At 36.0% G+C, this 25,099-nt stretch overlaps 1 protein-coding gene across 1 annotated transcript in view; it reads left to right on the forward strand.

Moving 5' to 3' along the window:
- Nucleotides 1–25,099, forward strand: part of ANKRD31 (ankyrin repeat domain 31) — a 131,743-nt gene that overhangs the window by 58,053 nt on the left and 48,591 nt on the right. Inside the window, exons 10-17 of the mRNA XM_074329204.1 lie at nucleotides 1,085–1,240; nucleotides 7,830–7,972; nucleotides 12,951–13,095; nucleotides 15,631–15,683; nucleotides 16,852–18,355; nucleotides 18,951–19,118; nucleotides 23,644–23,781; nucleotides 24,656–24,798. Coding sequence (XP_074185305.1) covers nucleotides 1,085–1,240; nucleotides 7,830–7,972; nucleotides 12,951–13,095; nucleotides 15,631–15,683; nucleotides 16,852–18,355; nucleotides 18,951–19,118; nucleotides 23,644–23,781; nucleotides 24,656–24,798 — 2,450 coding nt within the window. The remainder of the gene's footprint in view (nucleotides 1–1,084; nucleotides 1,241–7,829; nucleotides 7,973–12,950; nucleotides 13,096–15,630; nucleotides 15,684–16,851; nucleotides 18,356–18,950; nucleotides 19,119–23,643; nucleotides 23,782–24,655; nucleotides 24,799–25,099) is intronic.

Raw genomic sequence — 25,099 nt, forward strand, 5'->3', positions numbered from 1 at the left:
ATTTAGTCATGACTGGAAGTGAATGTCTCCCACAACTTAATTTTCCTTGAAAAATTTTGTATTTTTTAAATTCGTTATTTTAAATAGATTCCATAATTATATAGCAAGTACAACTGGCAGAGACAGATCTGGAAGTTAAGATTATTGATTTTTGGTAAGCATACAGTTTATATGGTGGGAACAAAATGCTTTTACTGGTAGTTGGGTGGAGAAAGCTGGGCTCAAATGGTCAGTAGTTGGTTTGTTTTGCAGTGGAGCTGAGTGGAAAGAATCAAATAAAAGGTAAATTGTGATGTACTAAGAAATCTGCTGCAGTACTCAATTACCTTTGTGAGATTTTAGGATAGGGCAGGTTAGCTAGATCAAAATTGGAAAAGTTATCATTAAAGCTATTTTGAAATTCAGGGAAACCAAATGAATATTATCCCAATAATTGACAGGATTAGGAGTACCTGAATGAGGAGTTTCAGTAGTTTAGGAAGCACAGTGGAGAAATGATACCTGTTATGCATAACCTGGCAAACTGTTTTCATTGTGTATTTGCTGGCTTAGAAAATCAAAATTATTGTACAGATCAAGATCACAGTTCTTTATTTAATTTCATGGCAGGTGTTTTTAACAAAGAAAGAAAATTGAGCATTTTCTTTTCTGGTCTCGCTGGGGTTAATTTTTGTATCTTCCTTATATACTTCTTAGTTTTCTCCTCATGGTTTTATAAGACATTTTGGTAGTATATAACATTTTGTTGGGTTTAATAGCATCTAATTCTAGACCTAAATAATATTTTCCAGTGTGCATTTTAAGAAAATAATCTTAATCTTGTATGCACCTTTCATGGGGTTTCAATGAACATAAAGTGCTTAGATGATTTATAACTTCTATAAATATTTTCAAACTAATGATGTTTGTCTCTTTCACCTTATTGCCTGTAGGTGTCATAGTTTGGTTAATGGATGAAATACTTTCATAATATAGTATACCTCTGTTCCAGAATGTTAACTGGATTCATCTTGTTATCTGTATTCCTCCTGATTTTCAAATAAGGATTATAATTTTTTTGTTTTCTTTTGTTCCCTTATTTCAGAAAAAATGAAGATGAATAATATATCTCTTTCTGCTATTAACCGGAGAAACATTTTTGGAGAGAACTTACTGTATAAGGCTGCTGCGTGTAATGATGTTGATCTTGTTCATCTCTGTATTAAAAAAGGTGGAAATGTTAACCAACCAAGTTATGCTGGTAAGTTGAGGTTACCCTCCACAGTTATGGAAGTGGTTTGTAGATTCAGATGAGTCACTCCTATGAAAGTGTGGCGAAGGGGGCTTAAGGCAAGTCTCAAACAGAAAGCTTTCAGGTAATTTTCCAACAGGTCGCTCTTTACCATCATCTCCCAGGGAAGTGATACAGGGTGGAGGGAGCAGAAGAGCACTGTATTTCACTTTAATGATTGTGCCTCCCTGAGGCCCTGCAGATGGGCTGTGTGCGGTGGCCTTACGCAGGAGGGTGGGGTTCCCAAGGCTGGTGGGCTACCTTTGCATGGGCATTGTTACTGTGAACCTCAAATCTGGATGAGAAATGAGATCAAAAGCTGAAAGAAGCATATGGTACCCTGAGCTCGGGGGAAACTGATGATAAAATGGTAGATGGACAGCAGTAGTGATGGCCAGGAAAATGGAGAGAAGAGAGTATGGCGTATGAGGTAGGGTAGACTGGGCAGGGAATTCAGGAACCACAGTCCATAGAAAGGCAGGTGATTACAAGTGCACCCCCACTACTTAACTTCAGCAAGCCCTGGGTTTCTTCCATAATCAGGATTTTAACATTTTGTAATTCTGAAATATAATATCCAGGTCAACTACCATCCTCCTATAACCCTCAATCTTGGGTCCTTATTTGCTAGATAAAGCACTTGTTCCCTCGATTTCGAGAAATATGTGGTTCTTTCTGTTAGTCTCTCCTCCTTCAGTTCAGGAGTAGCTCGACTTGCAGCTAACTTGACTTTATGGATTTCCCAGGCATCTCTTAACATGTGTCTTTTCATTAGCCCTTTTATTTGTGTGGCATCATTAACATTCTTGGTGGCTGTTCCCTGCTTGTCTTCAGCCAGCTAACGTATAGCTTCTCTTCACAGCCCCAGGTACTTCAGTGACCTTCATGAATTCTTTATCTTTCCCATATTTTCTAGGCTTTTTGAACTCTCTTTGTTTTCTGTTTTCTTTCTCACTTTGCATCTTAGCTCTAATCTTTATACTTCTGGCTGCTACATCCCACAGATTGCAGAGGGTAATGTTTCCAAAGGGTTGTCTATAAACCATTTTTCATCAGTCACCTGCAATGTTTCTTTAAAGTGCAACTTTTACTTCAGCCCCCAATCTCTCTCTCTCTCTCTCTCTCTCTCTCTCTCTCTCTCTCTCTCTCTCTCTCTCTCATTTGTAATAAAAATCTATAGCTTAAAACCTGGAAATCTGCATTTTAAACAAGTTACCCCAAATGATTTTTCATTCTTATTAAAGCTCAAGAACTACTGGAAAGAAGTGTATGATCTCCATGTAATATCAGTTCAATGTAGTGAGTTTTTCCAGTGTGCCTACTATGTTCCGGATGCTGTGAAAACAAAAAGATAAATAGTATCTACTAGAAAGCATTAAACATATTTATTTTGTGATACAATCCACAAAACACTAAGTGCCTTTTGAGAAATTACAAAATGTTCTAACAGACCAATGGTCTTTTCATAGGTAACATTTGCATTTTACAAGTCCTCATTTAAATTTTTTTATATCTTTGTCTTTGATTAAAAAAACAACAATTGGAATAATTCCTTACCTATTAAAAGCAATGGTGACAACCCAGGAAGTAGGCTGAAAAAACCTCTGAATACCCAAAATAGATCTCATAAAACTTCTTTGCTAAAACCCTCTCAGACATGCTCAAATGCCTTGAGCATCATTTTACACAGAATTCTATTTGATTCCTATGCCTATGATACATTAGAACTGAAAAGAAAGGTTGGCATGTGCCAGGATATTGATAATAGTAAGAAGTTTAAGCCAACAGCAAGGCAATAGACAGATAAAAACATAAAAAATAAGAGACAAAATTGTTGAGGACTATATAATGTGGAAGAGAGTGTACATCAGACCTTTGTGGGTGTTAACAATTGTGGCATTAGAACATAAAATAAATATTATGATCTTGAATCTTCATTAAACGTGTTAAATTATCTTTATAGGAAATTTATAATCCTGTAAAGCTTTAAAGAGATTTCCTCCAAGGTGGTTAAAATTTTAAAAAGAAAAAAATGTTGTTAAGGATCTTCCAACTTGGAGATCTGGGAGATAATAAAAGATCTGTTGTAAAATATACTCCATCTTTATTTTGGAGGAATGGTTTTATATCACAGGAGTAAACCTTCGGGAAAGGGGAATTCTTTTTTACATTTGGTTTCTTTCTGCAATGTGTAGCCCTTTCATGGTCTACAGTGACTCTCTCTGCAGAGTAAAGGCCCTTCTGGCTTTATTGATGCTGGGAATTTCTTTCAATCCTGACACTGATAATTGTTCATCACTGGGTCATTCTTGCTTACATCTTACTTAAAGAAGCATTCATTTTTAACTTCCCCTCCCTCCAAGCCCCATCATTTACTCTGAATTACTCACAGACACCTTGTCTTCTTTGGGAATTTTCTGCAGTAAATGTAAAATATGAGACTGGTTTTCCCTTGGAAACCAGGCAATTGCTTTACATTTACCTTATCTCTTAGTCATTCTGGGCTCATGAAAACAAACATCTTTTGTTATGGTTATTTTCTCATTCCTACAGCAGCCATTTTGTCCCCTTTAGGGAACTAATTTTTAATGCAGTTTAAGGAAGCCTAAATAAGGAAAGGAAGTTTTCTTGGAGGAAAATCACCACCTGCATTCCAAAGTTAATAACTTTTGGATTTCTGATACTTCATTTTTCATCCAAACAAACCTAGACCTGTGGAAGATAGTCAAGCTGACCAATGTACAAATCGATAAGCAAAGGTCCCAAAACCTAAACACCAATGAGTTCATGCTTTTTATCAGAAACATTACTTTGGAGGAGATACTGTGTTTCCCGGAAAATAAGACCTAGCCGGACAATCATCTCTAATGCATCTTTTGGAGCAAAACTTAATATAAGACTCGGTCTTATTTTACTATAATACAAGACCGGGTCTTATATTTTTGTTCCAAAAGATGCATTAGAGCTGATTGTCCGGCTAGGTCTTATTTTTGGGGAAACAAGGTAGTTTTTATATTATTTTTTTTAAAAATGGAGTTCTTAAATGGTCCAAAAGTGAACATGTGAGTTGTATATTTGAAAATGTTTGTGAAATTATGAAAATTTTCAAAAGAAAAGTTGAAAGAACTGATTCTACATATGTTTTTCTAACCACATACTTGTTGTAAAGGAAAAACACTACTGTGTTTTTCTTCTACTCACACTTACAACACTTCTGACACCAGATGTGTGCATTTTTGACTCATCGAGCAATTCTCCGCCACCAGCTATATATCCTGCAATTCAATTCAGTTCTGACACTAACCCACATTACCACAGATCCCACAGGTTAAGGGCTCAGTTCCACAAGACTGCTTCCCACTTTAGATGCCAGTTGCAAGTAGTAGGTCTCCAGGTTACCCACAGCTTCTGTTCAACTTCTATGCTCATGGAATTGGGGTATACTAGCTACCCTTCCAGTATGTAAATGTGTTCACCAACCTAGGAAAGCTCTCCAAACACCATACTTTTGAGATTTTTATGGATGGTTCATCATGTAGGCATGATCAATTATGAAATCTATTTCTAGCCCCTCCCTCCTCTCCAGAGAATGGGGCTGGAGGTGGAGCTGAAAGTTCCAAGTTTCTAATTATGGCTTTTTCTTTCTGGTGTCCAGCTCCCATCTACAAGTCTGCCAAAAGTTTCCTCATTAGAACAAAAACATTTCTATCACCCAGGAAATTCCAAGGGATTTAGGAGCTGTGTGTCAGATTCTCCTATCACTCAGGAAATTACGAAGGTCTTGGGAGTACTGTATCAAGAACTGGAGTCAAAGGCTAAACATTAGAACAAAATATTCTCCTAGCACTCTTGTTTACTAGGGTTTTAGGAGCTCTGTGTCAGAAAACAAGAGGCAGAGACCAATTTATCTTTCTTATTATTTCACACCTATTCATCTGTAAATCTGTCAGTTCACCCATTAATCCATTTTTATGTTGATGCATTTCAAAGAAAGTTGTAGACATTAGTACATTTTACAACTAAACACCTCAACATAAAATATTAACTAGAGTTCAATAGTTTTTTCTCTTTTTTTGAGGTAAAATTTTCATATAGTATATTAAAATGCCAAATCTTAAATGTGCCATTTGATGAATTTTGATATTTACAGTAATCCAAACCTCTATCAAGAGTTAGAAATCAAATATATGGTGATGGAAGGAGAACTGACTCTGGTTGATGAACACACAATGGGATTTATAGATGATGTAATACAAAATTGTACACCTGAAATCTATGTAATTTTACTAACAATTGTCACCCCAATAAATTTAATTAAAAAAAAAAAAAAAGAGTTAGAATACAGGTATTACCATCATTCCGGAAAGTTCCCTCATGCCTTTTCCCAGTTATTCCCCACCCCAACTATCTGGAAGACACTACTGTTCTGATATTTTTCACCAAGATTAGTTTTGTGTCTTTAATATTTCACCATTAAACATGGTGTTAGCCGTAGGTATTTGTAGCTGCTCCTTATATTAAGGAATCTACTCCCAATTTGCTGATAGTTTTTATGAGGAGTGGATGCTTGGTCATGATATATCTTTCTTTTTATATATTGCTGGATTTGATTTGCTAATATGTTGAAGATTTTTTTATATTGCTGTTGATAAGGATTATTGGACTATAAATTTCTTGTAATGTCTTTGGTTTTGGTATCAGTATTATGCAGACCTCATAAAATGAGTTACTAAGTATTCTCTGCTCTTCTGTTTTCTGGAAGAGTTTGTGTAAGATTGGGGTTTTTCTTCCTTAAATGTTTGACAGAACTTAAGAGTGAAACTATCTGGACCTGCAGTTTTCTTTGTGGGCAGATTTTGATGATAAATTAAAAATACTTAATAAGTGTGGGCTATTCAGTTTTTCTGTTTCATCTTGTGTCAATTTTGGTAAGTTGTACTTTTCAAGGAGTTCATCCTTTTCATCTAAGTTATAGAATTTATTGGCATAAAGTTATTTATAATGTTCTCTTGTTATTCTTTTAATATCTGAAGATCTTTAGGGATATTTTATCTTTCATTCCTCGTACTGCTTCTTCCTTCCTTCCTCCCTTCCTCGTTCCCTCCCTCCCTACCTCCCTCCCATCCTTCCATCCTTCCTCTTTATTCTTCCATCCTTCCTAAGCTAGAGGATGATAAAACAGGTATGGATAAACAGGAACAAACCATTTGTCTGGGGTAGGGGGTGGGTGGCTCCAACTACCACACTTTCCCCCACCCCAACAGACAAAGCCAAACACAATAGAAGATTCCACTGCAGGCTGAAGCAAATTGCATTCTGGTTAAAGAACTAAACAGAAACCCAGTGCTGCCCCCTGCAACTCTTCTGCCAGTGTTTCTTTCCTTAAATAAACTTTCTAACTTCTATTCCTTTGTGCCTCGTGAATTCTTTCACGACCACGAGCCAAGAGCGAGCAGTCACCACAGAGGATTATAAATGTTATTAATTTTTTTTAAAGAACTAACTTTTGGCTTTAAAATGTTTCTTTATTATCTGTATTATATTTTATTTCTGCTCTTTTTTCTGACTTCTATTTATTTTTGTTTTTCTGTGTGTTTTTTTTAGCTGCTTTAGGTTGAAAATGAGGTCATAGATTTTTGTACCTTCTTTCCTACTGTAAGCATTTCAAACTTTAAATTTCCCTCTAAAGACTGCTTTTACTGCATCCCACAAATTTTGATATATTGCTTTTTCATTATCATTTAGTTTGAAATACTTTTCATTTCTTGTATGATTATTTCTTCGACCCCAGGATTATATTAGAAGTTGTTTAATTTTTAAATATATGAGGATTATTCAAATATCTTTCTGTTATTGACTTCTAATTTAATTCCATTGTGACCAATGGATACACTTTCCATGAATTTGATCCTTTTATACTTATTGAGAATTGGTTTATTGTCTAGCATGTGATCTTTCTTGGTGAATATCCCCTGTGCACTTGAATAGTCATTCTTCACTTGTATGTAATGTTCTATAAATGTCAATTAGATGACGGTGATTGATAATGTTCAAAACATCTCTGTCTTTACTGATTTTTTTGTCTATTTGATTTATCATTTTCTGAGGGTTATTGAAATCTTCATAACTATGATTGTGGAATTGTCTGTTTCTCCCTTTAGTCCTGTCGGTTGGGTTACTTTAATGGAAGTACCTTGAGCTAGAAATAAAGCTTTTTTCTCTCTTCTCTGGAGAAATCTAGCCTGAAACCAGATTCTTTATGAGCTAATAACGATCCCTTTACAACCCTTTTTATTTGAGGAGGGCAGGAATAGTTTTAAATATTTTATTTATTTTCATATTTTTCTACAACAGAGTTAGGGGTGGGAATTTGATTTGTCCCTCAGATTTATTCACCAAATAATACAGGTTGTTTTCATGGTGAGATTATCTTATCTTACATAATCAAAATATTTTTTAAAGAAATAACTTAGAATTAGAGCTTTTATTTTAAGGGTAAGCACAAAACATTATTAAGATGCCAAATATAAACAAATACCATTTTCTTTTTGTATAATAGGTTGGACAGCACTTCATGAAGCTAGTGTAGGAGGATTTTATGAGACAGCAAGTGAACTGGTAAAAGGTGGAGCGGATGTAAATATCAAAGGAAAGTACCAGATCACTCCCCTACATGATGCTGTGGTGAATAAACATTATAAGGTACTGTGATGCTTTTATTTGCAGAGCAAATACCACGGTCTGCAAGTATTAAAACTCTGGGACCAAGTGATAGAAAAACAGACAGGAATTTAGTATCAGTTCACTCTGCTAATCAACACTGAGAATTTATAATAAAAGTTTACTGTGTGATGGATTTGTAACATTTTACCTGTTGCTTTTAATAACTATAGAACATGTTCTGGTTATACATAGTATTTTTTTAAACTTGCGCTTAGGACTCTTTGTGTATGGTGCTTTATAGGCTTTAGGAGACTGTTTCTTCTTAAGTGTTAAACAGTGATGCGCGGTCGTGATAGGAGGCGTACAGCTTTACAGAGTCTAGTGTCACTTTCAGCGTCAGCATAAGACATAAAAGAACCTCCCAGGTTTAATGATCAGCCTGTACACACCAGCACAGATGTACCGATACTGTAATTACATGTGAGTCGGTTAATAGTAACTGCAATAATGGTAATATTAATTAAGATTATGAATTCCAGCACACATGTTTTATCTCTGAAATCACATATGCTCTGAATTTCCAAGACATGTTTTATTACAGGGCTGAGGCACTTGTTGAAAATATTTATTACAGTATTGGAAGTTGCCTCTAGGTTCAAAACACATAGAATAGGAAAGAGCTGGGCTTTTTATCTCAGCTGGGCTGAGATAGATTTGTTCTGTATACTTTCAGAAGAAATGCCTAGTACAGGTAGAGCTGAAAAAGGCTATGTGCATAGACAGATAGGGCATATTCCTTCCTAACATGGAACAGTTAAGGGCATATTCCTTCCTAACGTGTTCCTAACGTGGAACAGTACTTAAAGAGAGTTTAGGTAGTTTTGCTTTTTTTTGATACTGTATCACCTGCTAGTAGGTGGTCATTTCTGTGCGCTATGTAGAAGGCTGTGGGGAGGGAATTTGCCTGAGACCTAATTTAATGGCCAGAAGAAGGCAGGTTTGGACAGGTAATGGTGTGAGCCCTCTCGCTGTCCTTTACCCCTCTTCAAAGCTGGCCTCCAGCAGAGAAACCTAATGCCAAAGCACTTCTTCCCTCTCCCCATGGCCCATCTGCTGTCCAACTTGCCAGGGCTATGACCTTTCCTGGTCAAGAGTCTTTTCTCCCTTGGGGCAACGTGATCCCTAAGCACGGAACTTTTTCTTTTTTTCTTTCTCAGTTCTTCTTTTGTTCCACCTGTTAATTTCTGCCTCACAAACTAGAACTGTCTCCCCTCTGGCCTTTGCAAATATGTGGCCTTCTCCTGTCCCTCAGTGAAATGACAGGGACCAAAGACACAGGCCTCACTACTTACCACACTCCCTTTTGCCATCCCCTGTCTACCTATGACTTACATGCTCCTGGTACCGTGGTAGTATATCCTGATGGCGGCAGAAAAGAGAATGACAACAAAGGAGTGGAAGTCTAGAGAATGGTCATGAAAATTAAAAGCTGAAACCCAGTGGGGTGGGGCAAAGTCATAGTCTGTCTTCTTTGTTCTCTTCCCCTTCTGTTTGACTGGGGAGAGCCAACACGTTACTTCATCCAATCCAAGAGAGATTTACAAAACTCCAGGTTGGTTCTGGACTGACTTAAGAACCAAAGAGTTGAGAATCACAGTGGGACAGGATATTGTTTTGGAGGGTGGGGTAGCAATAGTGGGAGCGTCAGATAAGAATCTAGGCTTACCTCAGGGAATCTCATAGGTGAGGAAGAGATGCTCAGAAAAATAGCCTAACCTTGGGTATTGAATTGCTCCTCTGCCTTAGATGTCACAGGATGTCTCATCTGTGAAGCCCTGAGAACCTGATGCTGGACTCAGCACCTGCAGTGTGTGAACTTCTTAAACGTTCCAGAGTTGAAGGAACTTGAATATATGATCTTATAGATGTTGACTGTATACTGGAAAGATGCTAAAAGATAGGAGATACTAAAAGATAACCTCCTATTTTTTAAAAAAGTGAAAAAGCCATTTAAAAACTCATATTGTATGATTCCATTTATTTGCAGTATCCATAGTAATCCAAATCTAAAGAGACAGAAAGAAAATTAAGAATAGGAGGTAGAGCGTTGGGAATGGAGAGTGACAGATCGTGAATAAAAGCTCCTTTTAAGGAGAATGAAAATGTTCCAAAATTAGATTATGTTTATGGTTACACAACTCGACATACTAAAAAACATTGAATTATATTCTTTAAATGGATTGTGTGGCATGTGAATTACCTCTCAATAAAACTGCTAAAAATGAATATCCTTTTTTAAATGTGGAAAAAGTAGAATTTGAGAATTACAGATAATCAGCTCAGTGTGGTTCCTTAGAAAAATCTGGAACAAATTATTTAACAGATGTTAGGAGACATTTAAATGAGAACGTAGTGGTCTTTGAACATCTGTAGGCATCTCTAAGAACAAGTCATGTCAGACAAACCTTGATTCCTCTTTTATTAGGCTTACTTTATTAGTAGGTGAAGGAAATGGCATGACAAATTGAAGTAAGCTGTCATGATTTTAACAAAGCTTTTTATTTCATGGAGTGTCCTGTGCAATATGAGTGTATGAAATTGGTTGACAATGTTATTGGGATTCACATATACTGAAAAAAATATTCCTCAGACATGGTGATTATTCATTCCATGTGTGTCTGGAGTGAGCGCTCTTATGAAGTTTGGCGGTGTGTTCTATTATACTATAAAAAGTCAAATCACCTCTGCAGCCTGGAACGTGGACTATGTTCTGTTGTTGGGAGTATTTTTAAGAAATCCCAGACATCATACCATTTTACCCAGAAATACTTGAGCCTGCATAAGAAACCCTGAGACAGAACCACCCACCTACATTACTTGCAAATTCCTGACCCACAGAAACTATCAGATTATAAATATTTCTTATTGTTTTGAGCCACTGAGTTTTGGGGTAATTTGTTAAGTAGCCACAGATAACAAATACAGAAATCTAAATGTAGGTTTAAAATAGAGGAGGAAAGCCAAGGAAAGTCATTTATTTACTGCCTTTTGGTGAGAAAAGAGTTTTTTATTTGTTTTTAAGTTAGGGGAAATACATACATATATATACTTCCAAACTCCTAATATCAGGCTACAGGGGGGAATTGGCCAACGTGAATAGTTGGTGAAGCAGTCTATTCATTGTCGAGAACAGACTGCCAAAGTAATGTGTCCACTCCCTTGCAATTCCCAACCCAGATTTCCAGAAAAGTGAGGCTCTAGCCCCAGTATTCCTTCTCACACTCCTTGATCCTGAGTCACTCTCATACTGTATGGTTTATGATTGGACACAAAACCTCAGGAGGTAAACAAACGCAGCTCTTTTAGCAACCCCTTTACTGCTTTTCCTGAAAGAAAGTAATGCACTGTATTTTCTTTGCTAAAACAAAAGGTAAAGATCCAGGCATAAATTCTTTATCTTCTTGTACATGCTTATATATAAATTACAGATTTAATTGCATCTACTATTACTTTTAATTCCTCTATCTAGCATTAAAGTCCCGTAATGGAGTAATTATTAGGTTGCTGATTATCAGGTTGCCGAGTCTTAATAATTTTTAAAGGATTCAGCTCATGTTATCCCTGTGTGTGGTGTTACATTTTTCTCTCCTAGAATGCTTTGTTATAAAAGGGAAAATGCATATATATTTAATTTTCAGGTACACATAACTTAAAGAAATTCAGATTTTTTCTTTCATTCTAGATATTAATATGGAAATCTAGGCTTCTTTTAGTGTAATGTTGCTTACAGCCTGCTCCCCATGTTTACCCTGATCTTTTATTAAATAACATTTATGGAACATTTACTCTGTGCCTGACACTGAGATAGCCACTGGTACCATAAAGACGATTAAGATGTAATTCTCTAGCAAAAGCTTGGAAGCAACTTAAACATCTGTCAATAGGGTACTGGTTAAATAAATTATAGAACATTCATGTAGTACATTCAATAGTAGACTATTACTCAGCTGCTAGAAAGAATGAGAAATTTCAGTTTATACTGATACAGAACAATCTCCAGGGTCTATTGTTGGGAGGTGGGGATAGAGAGGGCAAGATACAGAGAAATATATATAATATATGACCACTTGTTTAAGAAAAACTATATATACATATGTATGTATACTCGTGAATACATATATAGTACCTTTTGGACTAGACTAACTCTGGAAAAGTTCAGAAGAAACTATAACCAGGCCTGACTTAGGAAAAAATAACTAGATGGTTGGCGGACGGGAGTAGAGGAGGGAAACTTATTTTTTATTGTATTCTTTTGTGAGCCTTCTGTATTTTGAATCATATTCATTAGGTTTTCTATTAAAAAATAATAAATTGATTTTAAAAGAAAAACATAGTTTTCTTTTAAAAACCCTCAAAAAACTCAGAGTACAGGAGAGACAGATATATAATAAATAAGTATAACATAGAGTATATTAGGCACTGTGATAAAATATGTACATGAAAGAAGGGAGAGGTGGTTATTCTCTAGGGCAGCAGTGGATGGGGGGACAGAAAGAGCTTCATAGAGGAGCTTACTTGGGGAGTAGTAACAGATTAAGGAGTGGCCAGTTTCTCCCTGACATTCTGAGGAGGAGCAGCAGCAACACAGGTATAGATAGAAGATGTAACTACCTCCTGGAACCTGTTAAACTGGTGTAACATTTACTTCTACAGAACCCGATGCCAGTTCTTGGTATATCTGCGAGCCCCATTTCTCCAGAAGCTAAACTACGAACATTTCCCTCCCTCGCTTTTGTTGTTGTTGTTGTTGTTTATAAGAGAAGGGATATAAATATCAACAAATTATGATTCAGTAGCAATTACATTAAATTGTTTTATTGGGCAAGATGTTAGAGGTAAACACAAACTCTGTATTGTTGAAAGAGATACTTGATGTTGCCTAGCGTTGTATGCTAGCACACATTTACAGTAATGTACCTTTTGTCTGGCTTCCCTCACACGAACAATCTTCCTCCAGGTGGCAGAGTTACTTCTTTCGAATGGAGCTGATCCATTATTTAGAAGTGACGGTGGAAAGTGTGCTTTGGATGAGGCCAAAGATGCATATATGAAGCGTCTTCTTGAGAGATACATTCCTAAACATCAAAAACATCTTACTTCAGGTAAGATTAAAACTGCCCTGTTGTATCTGTTCATCATGTCAGTAGAAAGATACAGAAATTGAATTTAGAATTATAGAAATTAAATTTATTTTCCTCATAAGTTTTGAGAAAATCCACCCAGTGGTGTCCTTACTCCATTCTTTTATTTAATAAAACACATCGACTTGTTTGCAAATGCACATAATTGAAGGACTCTAAAAGAACAAAGAAAGGTAATAGCAAATGTACTTTTCCCCACATTGCAAACAGTTAAGAAAAATTCAGCCCCCCTCTCCCCCCCACCATAATCCTTTGGCTGAATAACATGATGTGATGCAAATTATATTTGGCTGTATCTTTTTCAATTAATATGGGCAATATTGTTTATTTCCATTCCTTACGAATCTTTTCTTATGGCTATACTTCTGCCCTCTCGTCCATTATACTGTTAAATTGAACTGCAAAAAAACTCGATCTGCAGTTGTCAATAAAAATATTATATAAGAATAATTTAAATACATGGCATATTCTTTATGTTCTCCTTAATGCATCTGTTAGATTTTTTTGGTAAGAAAAATATTTTCCAGCAGCCACCCTAACAGGCATGGTTCCTAAGAGAATGTGGAAGCCAGAAAGGGGCTTTTATTTCCTCTGAGTTTTAAGACTCTATATGCATTAGTATCACCAATATAATTAATGCATCACTGCATTCCTTTGTTCAAAACCCTGCAGTAGCTCTCCATTTAATCTGGAAGAAATGCCAGTTTCCTTACAATGGCCTACCAGCCCCTATGTCAGCTGGCCACCCTGCTGGTGAGCCTCTTCTACCATTCTGTACCGCTGTCGCTTGACTCCAGGCACCCCGGCCTCCTGGCTGTTCCTTAGATACGTCTCCCCCAGCTCCTTCAAGTCTTAGTTCAAATGTCATCTTCACAGTGAGACCTATACCACCCTAATTTAATATTGCAAACTGCCTCCTTCCTACCTTCACTGTATTAGTCATTTTTTTCTATATTAAGAATTGCCCTAAAATTTAGCATCTTAAAACAGCAAACATTTGTCTCTCACAGTTTCTGAAGGTTGGAAATCTGGGTGCAGTTCAGTTGAATGGTTCTGGTTCTGGGCCTTTCACATGTCACAGGCAAGCTATCAGTGAGGGTTGCAGTCATCACAAGGCTCACTAGGGCAGGAAAATCCACTTTTAAGCTCACTCACATGATTATTGTCAGGCCTCAGTTCCCTACTGGTTGTCAGCCGGTGGCTTCAGTTACTTGCCACGTGATCTTGTCCATAGGGTTGCTGACAACTTGGCAGGTGGCTCAGAGCAAGTGGTCCAAGGGAGAGAGAATGCACCCAAGACAAAAGCCACAGGCTTTTTATAACCTAATCTTGGAATTGATATACATTCACTTCTGCCATATTCTATTTGTTGAAGTGAGTCACTAAGACTGACCCACACTCCGGAGCAGAATGAAGTTCCACCTCTTGAAAGGAAGAGCATCAAAAATTTTACGAACATATTTTCAGAATTACCACACTCTAATCCCTCTTACCCTACTCTATTTATCCTTTTCCCATAGTATTTACCGTGTTTCCCTGAAAATAAGACTGGGTCTTACATTAAGGTTTGCTCCAAAAGACGCATTAGGACTTATGTTCAGGGGATGTCATCCTGAAAAATCATGCTAGGGCTTATTTTCCGGTTAGGTCTTGTTTTCGGGGAAACATGGTAACACCTTACACATAGGACAATTTGCTTGTTTTTTATTTTTGATCTTCCCCCACCAGAATCTAGTCTCCATGAAGGAAATGCTTTGTCTAGTAGTAAATACTAAAGTGCTATGTACATAGTAGGCATTCAGTGAATATTTGTTGAATAAGGAGTGTGTCAGTCCTTTAAAAACAAATTCTTTCCATTCAAGAGTTGTATATGTACTTGATTCACTTTTATTAAACTATATTTTAATAAAAAAATTTCCAAGAGTTAGTTGTTTGAATGCCATTGACTAAGGACTAAGATCTGGTACAAAACAGCCTGCTTTTATAGTAAAGAAATAGTTTCACTGATAATTAAAGACACCAAAAGGCAATTAATAAATAGTTCTTTAGAGTAAAAGATTACTTTCTGGTAACCCAGTATTACTAGAAAATAAAAGGGGCAGACTGAACCTTACTAAACAAACATATTAGGAAATGACAATAATTCAATTAACTATGAAGTAATTTTTTGCTTTATAAAAGTAGCTTTCATACAGTTAAATATCTGGGTATATCTGTGGGGAATATAAAAATACTGAGTTCAGTGCCCATCTTTAGCATTATTTTTGGGGTCCGTTTTGCTTTTTCCACACAAATGTTTTCAGGTCTTTCAGGATAGTATTTGGTTTCTAATAAATATGGAAATTATAGGACTGTTATATGTTCCAATTTTAATAGAAAATGTTTGCATAATTTCACTTATTCCACTTGGTTTTCTCATAGCAAAGGACTTGTTTTAGAAGTCTAGAGTCTGACCACTGATGGCTGTTTTCTTTGATTTTCTCTTTTTGTTTACAGTTCAAAAGAATAGCAGTGACCCATTAGATACAGAGGATGCACACCAGCGCAAGGTACATCTCTGTTTAGCAATAAACATTTTAATCGAATGCACCTGCTGGTTATTTTGTACATCATCAGGGGGAAAGAAAGACTGCTGAAGCACGCATCAGGAGCAGTGACTTCACCTTTGCTGTGAAGACACTGGAATAATTACATGAGAATCAGAGGGTTCTGGGCTGTTAATTCGAGAAGCAACTGAGTAAATGTAGCATATCTGGGAACACTAATATATTGGTAGACATCCTCTTTCTCCTCCTTTTCATGGAGCCATGAGGTTTATCAACCATGTCAAATTTCCTCTGGTCTTAACACAGTAAGAGTCAAAGGTGTCAATCCATCCCTTCAAACTACATGGTGAGCGATTACTCTTTATCTGTTGCTTGGATTGTAGTGAGTGAGAGGAAGCAGTGTCTTTGTTTTAATCTTAGCAGCCCACAGTAATCTTTCCATACAGACCAATTTGGGAGCCTGTCTTCTTGTTTTTAAATCCCTTCTGCTGCTGCCCTACCTGTAGTCTCTCACAGACACCAAAGACACAGACAATAGTTTAGTGGTTACCAGAGGGTGAGGGGGGGGCGGTGGGAGATGAGGGTAAGGGGGATCAAATATATGGTGATGGAAGGAGAACTGACTCTGGGTGGTGAATACACAATAGGCTTTATAGATGATGTAATACAGAATTGTACACCTGAAATCTATGTAATTTTACTAACATTTGTCACCCCAATAAATTTAAAAAACAAACAAACAAACTTTCTTAATTCTAGCTCTATCTGTATAACAATTGGGAGGGAAGAGTATTTCTAAAGCATTCTTGTAAAGTAAGGAAACTTTTATCTGATTATTTCAAGAAGCTATAAAAATTAAGTAGATTAAAATATTTTATTATATTTAGTAAGATTGATAGAGCTAAAATACTGGCAAAAAGAAGTTAAAATGTACAGCAGGAAAGAAAGATTAGTACACATATGGTACTGAGTCTGAGTCTCTCACATTTGCCTTTCTTCTGTTAGTCTACTTTTCTGAAATACAAGGTTGGATATATCACAGCATGCCTGTGGTTAGATCAAATCATAAAACTGAATAGAATAATAGTTTGATTTATGAATAATCCAGAATGAATCGAGTGTAGCACTACAACTGAAAACTAAAGCCTAACTATATATTTTGTTTCTATAGAAACCAAAATTCAATTCTAAAAATTGTGTTGGGTTTGTTTGTGATGAAAATTTCAACGGACAGAAGCCAGAACATGTAACGGTTGATAAAATAAGCAAAGAGGGTTTATTTTTGAAGAAAGAAGATATATATGAACATTACCAAAAAGATTCCACAAATACAAAATTTGGTAAATTCAAGCATAAGGGATCAACTCTTGACCAAATATATTCTACAGGACTCAGAAAGGACAATCTTCATAATGTCAAAAATCCAAGCACAAATGTGTCTAAATATAAAGGAAGAAGAAACACACCACATAAAAGGACTGAAGTGGATAATGCAATCCAAGAAAGCAATGCAAGAAAGACAAGAGCTGTCTCTTCTTCCAGAAGAATAAACAGATTAGTTACTCATCAGCAACATATTCTCCAAACCCTCGATGACCTCCCAGAAGAATCACGTAAACCTTCTAGCCCAGGTCTGTCAAGCCTGAAAAATGGATTATGCAACAGTATTGAGGCTTGTTCAGTTCCCCAAAAGACATATACACAGAGTGCGGATTTATCAGATAATCAAGAAATAAAATTCTTGGAATTAGAATCTGTTGACCATGCTAAAGCTGTTTCTTTCTCAGGACCTTCTTTACATACAGAAATCAAGTTACCGGTCGTTACTACAGATCAGCAGCCTCATACTCACCAAGAACTACAGAACATTAGCCCTTATAAATCTCATGAAAACAGTAACTTTAGTGAAAAAACAGAGAGCCTTAATAAGTGGGAAAATTTTAATGATGATGATCATAGTGATTGCTGTATCTCTGAGACGACTGTATCATCTAAGAAGGTGATAAGTTCTACAGGTTGCAAAAACCGCTATAATTATAAAGAGAACATAACAATTAGAGAGGAAATGGATTTTCAACAGTTTTTACCTCCTGAAGACCATTTTTCACAGGAAGATAAATCAAAATCAGGCAGCCTAAGCATTCTTCCACAACAGGAAGCTGCTAATTTTTCTGATTCAGATAATACAGCAGTTTCTGAATCACATGTTGCAAATTATGAACAATGCGTACGTGGAACTTCTTTTGATCACCCACATGACAATCCTGAGCATATTTCCCTGGCTTGTACAGGAACACTTTCGACACATGAAGATTCCAAGTTTACTAGTCATGTGGAACAATCCAAAAGGCCTCAGGATTGTAGCCCCAGAGCACCAACTCCTTTAATGAATCAAACAGTTACACATATTGTGGGAAAGGTGAATAAGAAAGAAGGCACTAAAAGGAATTACACTGACAAAGGCCAAAAACCAAGTTCTTCAAATAGGTCTTTATCCACAGATATTCATTCTCAAGTAATAGAAACAACTGAAGTTGAAAAAAGGAGACAAGGCCTTCCAGAGAGTGAAATCATACATAATGCAGGTTTTTATTCCACTGACAATATGAATAATGAATTGACCAACATCTCACAACTTAGTCAAAGAGAAGAGAAGGAAATTTCTCACCAACCAGGTGAGAAATACTACTAGGTATCAGTAGTATTGCTTGATTTGTACACACTTCCTACAGATTCACTTATTTCATAGAAATTTCCAAATGAAGTTCTCTCACCCTATGCCCAAAGTGACCAGAACGAGGACATGTGGGCCATAATTTTGGGATTCTGTTAATTAGTTAAGTAATACTGTTTACTTTGAAAGTCAAACCATTATTATCAAAGATGGTTGCTAAATTGATAATGACAAAAATTAATAAACACCATTTCTATCAATTTTTTATGTTTATTTTTAGTATAGACTTTTCTTAGTATCAGAAACCTAACAGGAAATTGTTTTTACATTTTTGCAACAGGAAATTGTTAGCTCTTTTGATTTCAACAATTCACTGTATTCCCACCAGATGTATCCAGCAAACTAATTTAAATTTGTTATATGAAAACATTTTTAAAGGCTTCCAATTCCTTAAAAAAAACACACACACAAGAAAAAACCCAAACAGTCCAGCTAGGAGCAGAATGTTGGAACAATTACATGACTAGAATCTTTTCTAGTCGTGTAACCAGTAAGGAGAACTACCACACCGATAACTGCAAATGTTTGTTTTTCAGATGAGGAATTAACTAATAATATTAACGGAGATGAAAACACTGTAAGAAATTGTGAGGAGGAAAAAGGAGAAACAGATTTAGAAATTCATATACCTACTAACATCCAAGAACACAAAGTTCATAATTTTAGGAAAAGACAAAATTTCTTGAAAGCTGCCTGCAGCAAAGGTTCGTATTCCTATACTTGTATAGGTAAAAGTGTACATGGCCAAGCCCAGCAATCCACTCTCCTTCAGAGAATTTCTAAACTTGCATATTTACTGTTTGTTTTTTTAGTCATTGACAAGTTTATAAGATTACTTCATCTATGTTTTTCAGATGGTTTTACTGTAAAGCACTGCTTGAGAATCTATTAGTCTTCAGATATATTCTTGTCCTGTTTGTGACCATGATTTTTAATTTGTTACGCTAGAGGAGATAAGATAAACAGCAGAGACAGCAAGAATATTGAGTCAGGGTAGCAGGGGTGAACTGCGTCAGATCTCTTAGATACTTCCACTGAGCCTTTTTAACATAAAGGAAATTAAAGAAGCAGAGCCACTAGTTTCTTTGTGTCGTATGAATGAACTGTGTGTGTTTAGCAGTATGCACAAGCTAACTATCCTTTGATAGTTGTTGGGCCTAGTTCTATGGTTAGCAGTAGGCTGGACCATTTCAAGTTAAATATTAAGCACTGAAAAATTAATTTGTCTACTGTCTAGTAAGAGATAGGAAAGAAACTGGATTAGGCATTCTCTGTGAACCTTCTCCCATTGTCCCCCTCTCATGTAAACTGAAGACCTTATATACATCTCCTGTAGTGAGTTGAATGGTAGCCCCCAAAAACATACGCCCATGTCTGAAGCCCTGGAACCTGCAATATTGTATCAAAGAATGACTACTGTGTTTCCCCGAAAATAAGACCTAGCCAGACCATGGGCTCTAATGCGTCTTTTGGAGCAAAAATTAATGTAAGACCCGGTCTTATATTATGTTAGATAAGACATAAAGTCTTATATTAATTTTTGCTCCAAAAGACGAATTAGAGCTGATTGTCCAGCTGGGTCTTATTTTCGGGGAAACACGGTATTACCTTATTTAGAAAAAGAAACTTTGCAGATGTAAGTTAAGAATCTTGAGATAAGATTATCCTGGATTGTTTGCATGGGCCCCGAACCTAATGACAAGTGTCCTTATAAAAGAAAAGCAGAGGGAGATTTGAGACACACAGGGGAAGAAAAGAGAAGATGATATGAAGATAGAGGCAGAGGAGCAATGTAGCCAAAAGCCAAGGAAGCCGAGGAATGCTGATATCCATCAGGATTTGGAAGAGTCAAGGAGGGATTCTTCCTTAGAGCTTCCAGAGGGAGTGCAGCCCTACAGACACACTTCTCATCTCCTGAACTATGAGATAATAAATTTCTGTTGTGTTTCATCTTTTTTTTTTAAGAACACAGTGCCTAAATAAGTAAGCATTTGCTTGATTGAACTAATAAATAAATTGAACTGCCCAAGAAGAGAGAATTCCAAATACTGACATCTGGTAATTACCTAATACAAAGGCTGGTTTACCTCTTGATCACCCAGGGGTGAATTTAACCAAGCTCAGAGCTCTGCTGCACTCCCCTCACCCTCCACAGATTTCCAGTCAGCATTTTAGTTTCTCTCATTTATTTTCTCTCACTGATAGCCAAAAATGAACAAATAGCCAAAAATCGACAAGTATCTGTAGAAAACCCAGTATAAAAGAGACATCAAGGTGACCTAAACAGACCAAAGGAACCCATAAAAAAAACAAAAATAATGCAAGAATCAGAATATATCTAAAACTGTTTTTAAAAGGCACAGGAAAGAAACAGAGAACAATACAGAGAGCGCTTAGATGTTAAAAATATAATAGAATTTTTAAAAATATAGGTACCTATAGCAGGGTTGGAAGCTAAATCTTTCCAAGTTTTCTATAAAGAATAAAAATATAGAAAACTAGAAAATGAGAGAAAAGATAAGAAAATTAGAAGATCACTCCAGGATATCCAGAGAGAACAGTGAAAATAAGAAAAGAAATCGTCAAAGAACTAATTCAAGAAATAAAGGGCAGAAGTTTCCATATTGAAAGGGCCCACTAAGTGTTCAGTACAATAAACAAGACATCTCATGTGAAATTTCAGAACAAAGATAAAAAGATCCTAAGAGCTTCTAGAGAGGAAGAAACAGTTCACATACAAAGGAATAGACAGCTGAGTATTTCTTAATAGCATTATATTTTCTTAATAAGTAAGTAAATAAATAATACTTTATTAAATATAAAGTATAATGCTATTAAATACTCAGCTTTAACTACAGTGGACTTTATAAAGAATATTAGTGTGAGTCCCATTTGTTGTCTTTCCAGTTTCTGCCAGATTTTTTTTCAAATTTCACTTAAATGCTGTAGAAATTTATGACAACAATAACACAGCAGTTTTTGAGTTTTTGCCCCAAAATGTTAATTGCATGCTTACCTACTTTGCTACAAACACCAGGAACACGGTGAAATTTGTACCATCCACAATAAAAATTACTGGGAGATATTTTTCAATTCAAACTTGCAATCTGCAAGCCTACTATCTTAGACATTTTATCACTTTAAAATATATTCTATATATAATGTGAAATTTATACATTACATATATGTAATATGTTTTTATTCTTCCAATATAGAATTTCTGAGTGCAAATTTCTAAAGAGCAATATATATATTTTTTTGTCTGAATGTCAATAGATGATAGACGTGAGGCTTTCAGTCTTCCCTATGATTCATATAAACGAAGGATCCATCTCTTAGAGAGTAATCCTATAATCTTTGTATGTCTTGTCCTGAAATTATATGCCTGGTTGCTAGCATTTAGGAAATAGGGCAGAGTAAGAGTCCCATGGTTTAATGCTGTGTTTCCTCAAACCTTATCTTGCATCAGACTCACCTGGAAAGCCCATTAAAATGTAGATTGCTGGGCTCTACCATCAGGAATTTTGATTCAGTAGGTGTATTAGTTATCTTATTAGTGCATAACAAATTATCACAAGCTTAGTAGTTTCAAACAACACAACTTGATTCTTATGGTTTCTGTAGGTCAGGAATTAGTCATGGATTAGCCAGGTCTTCTGCTCAGGATCTTTCACAGGCTACAATCAAGGTGTTGGCCATGACTGGGGTCTCATCTGAAGGCTCAGCTAGGGAAGGACCCACTTTCCCCACTTTCAAGCTCATGTGATTGTTGGCAGAATTCAGTTTCTTGAGGGTTGTGGCCATCCTGTGATTAACCTTAGTTTCTTGCTGCCTGGGCTCGTTCAAGGTAGCCAGGTGTTTCATCAAAACATGCATGCTGAAGGCAATAGAGCAAGTCTACTAGAAAGACAAAAAAATGTTATGATTTTTTTGTAATCTAATCAAGGATTGGTGACAAGCAAATTTCACAAGAGGAGGGTATTATACAAGACTAAATACCAGGAGATAAGGATCAGCAGGAGCATTCTTAAAGTCTGCTGTCCAGAGTAGGCTTAGGGTGGGCGGAAGAATTTGCATTTCTAACAAGTTTCCCAGCTGATACTGATACTGCTGATCTGGGACTCACTTTGAGAACTACTAGTTTAATATTTCTGTTTCATCAGCATAATCCTCTACTTTGCCTTGTGTCTCAGTCTGAAGTTTCTCTAATGCAGTTTCTACAGAAAATAAATCTTGAGATTCCTGGCTTGGGGATGGGGCCCTGGGGTAAGAGGAATGGTTACCAGGCAATTTGGGGTTGGGAAAGGCAACTTGGAGTCTCAACTTTTCTATATATTTATTTTTAGTCAATCTCCTATTTCCAGCTCTACTTCACACACACACTGCCTTTCATGGTGCCTCGTGCCCCCAAGTACTGTGCCTGGGTTCAGATGGGCTCCCTTCCTCTGCAAAATCATTTTGCAGGCACTTGGGCTGGAGCATTACCCACTCTGCCAAGTCAGTTAACTCTTCTCCATCAGTGACTTTCCAGTGCTCCAAAATGTGTTGATGTCTTTGTCCTCTGTTGTTTCTTCTTCCATTTTCTTCATGTGATATATTTTTAAAATTTTTTACTATTTTAGCATGGTTTGGGGAGGAAATTGGGAGGAAAAAAAACCCATGTGATTAGTTCACTGTTTTTAGCTACAACTTAAGCCAAACTTATATTGCAAGGAAAAGGTTAAAAAAAAAAAAAAAAAAAATCTTTAGATAATATATTGTGCTTCATTTTTTATTAAAGAAAAATAAACAGTAGGCCATAGTTTCATTCTTGGCATATTATGTGATAAGAAACATACCCATTGAGATAGAGAATAGCTGTAGAAAGAGGATTTTTTCTAAAACCACAATTTATTTTTTTAGAAAAAATTTATCCATTGCTAAAGGACTACTTTAGAGTGAAAAAGGTGTAGAACTGATGCAAGTTTATGTAATGTAATCAAGCATGTGATAGAGCGACTGAACAAGTGTTAGAATGAACTCAAAGTAATGTGCTTGGATGCCCTATAATTTCTTCACAAGTTATATTTTAAAACGGTAACAGTGATGATAATATTAGTTAATGTATGTTTCTGTGTAGTGCATCCCACTTAGGATATTTTGAGAAAGTTGGCATGTTTTTCTAATCTCCTTTGTAATAATCAACATTTGGCAAAAAAGAAGCCTCAGTTTTGCTTGGCAAACTTACAGAAATGAAAACATCTGGGATCAATAAGAGGAATGCCAGAGGGAAAAGCCGGCTTCATTTGGCTGCCAGAAGAGGAAATTTGTTTCTGGTGAAAGCTCTAATAGAATCTGGAGCAGATGTGAATCTAAAAGATAATGCAGGTTTGGATTTTTTAAATTTTAATTGTCTTTATAATTTGAACTCACATTTTACACACACCCCATTTTGAACCTGGCTAAATAACTAACTTTGAACAATCTTTTTTTTTTTTTTTTTATAATATATTAGTTGAATAGTCAGATTTATATATTGGTTCCTGCCAATTGCTAAAATAACCTCTTCTAAACAGTTTTTAACATGCATTTGGGAACATTCAGTGGGAGTCCACAGAATGGAGAGTAAAGGAAGTTTTATTTAGGCCTTTTCCTTCGAGGCCTTAGTACCATTCCCTAACTTTGGAGAGAATGCAAAATGTTTCCCATTTCCTGTCTGTTCTTCCCTTTCCTCCTCTTTTTCTACTGTTTCTTTCCTCTCCTCTCCCTTGTTTTTATTTTAACCCTCCAGTTTTAAATTGATCTAACATTTTGCTCAACACAAAAGAATCTTGTATGAGAAATTCCAGGGGGAAAAGCTCAAAGATTAATTGAATCAAATGTCATTTTAAAGAGAAATGTGACTGTGCAAAGATACAAGTAAGAAAGTCAGACATGATCTTACTCTATTTTAATATCTGAGTTGAAACAAATTGACATTATTAGTATTTACTCTGGTCCCATTATATTTTATGTTCTGTGAATCTTCACAGAACACTTGTGTCAACAAATATTTTTGATGAGATCGATTTGTTTTAAAAAATGAAACTTACACATTTTAAGGCCATAGTTTTCAGTATTATTTTTTGTCCAATACTTAGTATATGTTTGAATCAATATAGATATTCAGTCCATTAGTGCAAATAAACTTAATAAACATATTACATGAATATTGATTTGTAAGCAGCAGCTTACTTTGCTTTTTCTTTTTTCCTTTTCTTAGGTTGGACACCACTACATGAGGCATCTAGTGAGGGATCTGATGATATAATTGTAGAGTTGTTAAAAGCTGGTGCGAAGGTTAATTGTGAAAATTTAGATGGAATTCTACCCTTACATGATGCCGTTGCAAACAATCATTTAAAGGTACAGTGCACACCAATTTGGTTCTTATTACTTTTTCTTAGAAAAATGAGTGAAGAAAATGAAGATTTTTTTCTTTCAAAACAGCTTTGTTTTAAAACATCAGCATTGCCAAGGATTACTAAATATAATTTTTTGACATATTTTTATTAGTTTCAGGTGCACAAAACAATGTAATAGTTAGACATTTATCATTTATGTCCCTCACACAGTGACAACCCCCTCCCCCAATCTACTATCCCTCTGACATCGCACACAGCCACCACATTTCCACTGTCTCTATTCCCAGTGCTGCACTCCGCCT

This window comes from Rhinolophus sinicus, linkage group LG03, assembly GCF_036562045.2.
Source record: "Rhinolophus sinicus isolate RSC01 linkage group LG03, ASM3656204v1, whole genome shotgun sequence".
Classification (NCBI taxonomy): Eukaryota; Metazoa; Chordata; class Mammalia; order Chiroptera; family Rhinolophidae; genus Rhinolophus; species Rhinolophus sinicus.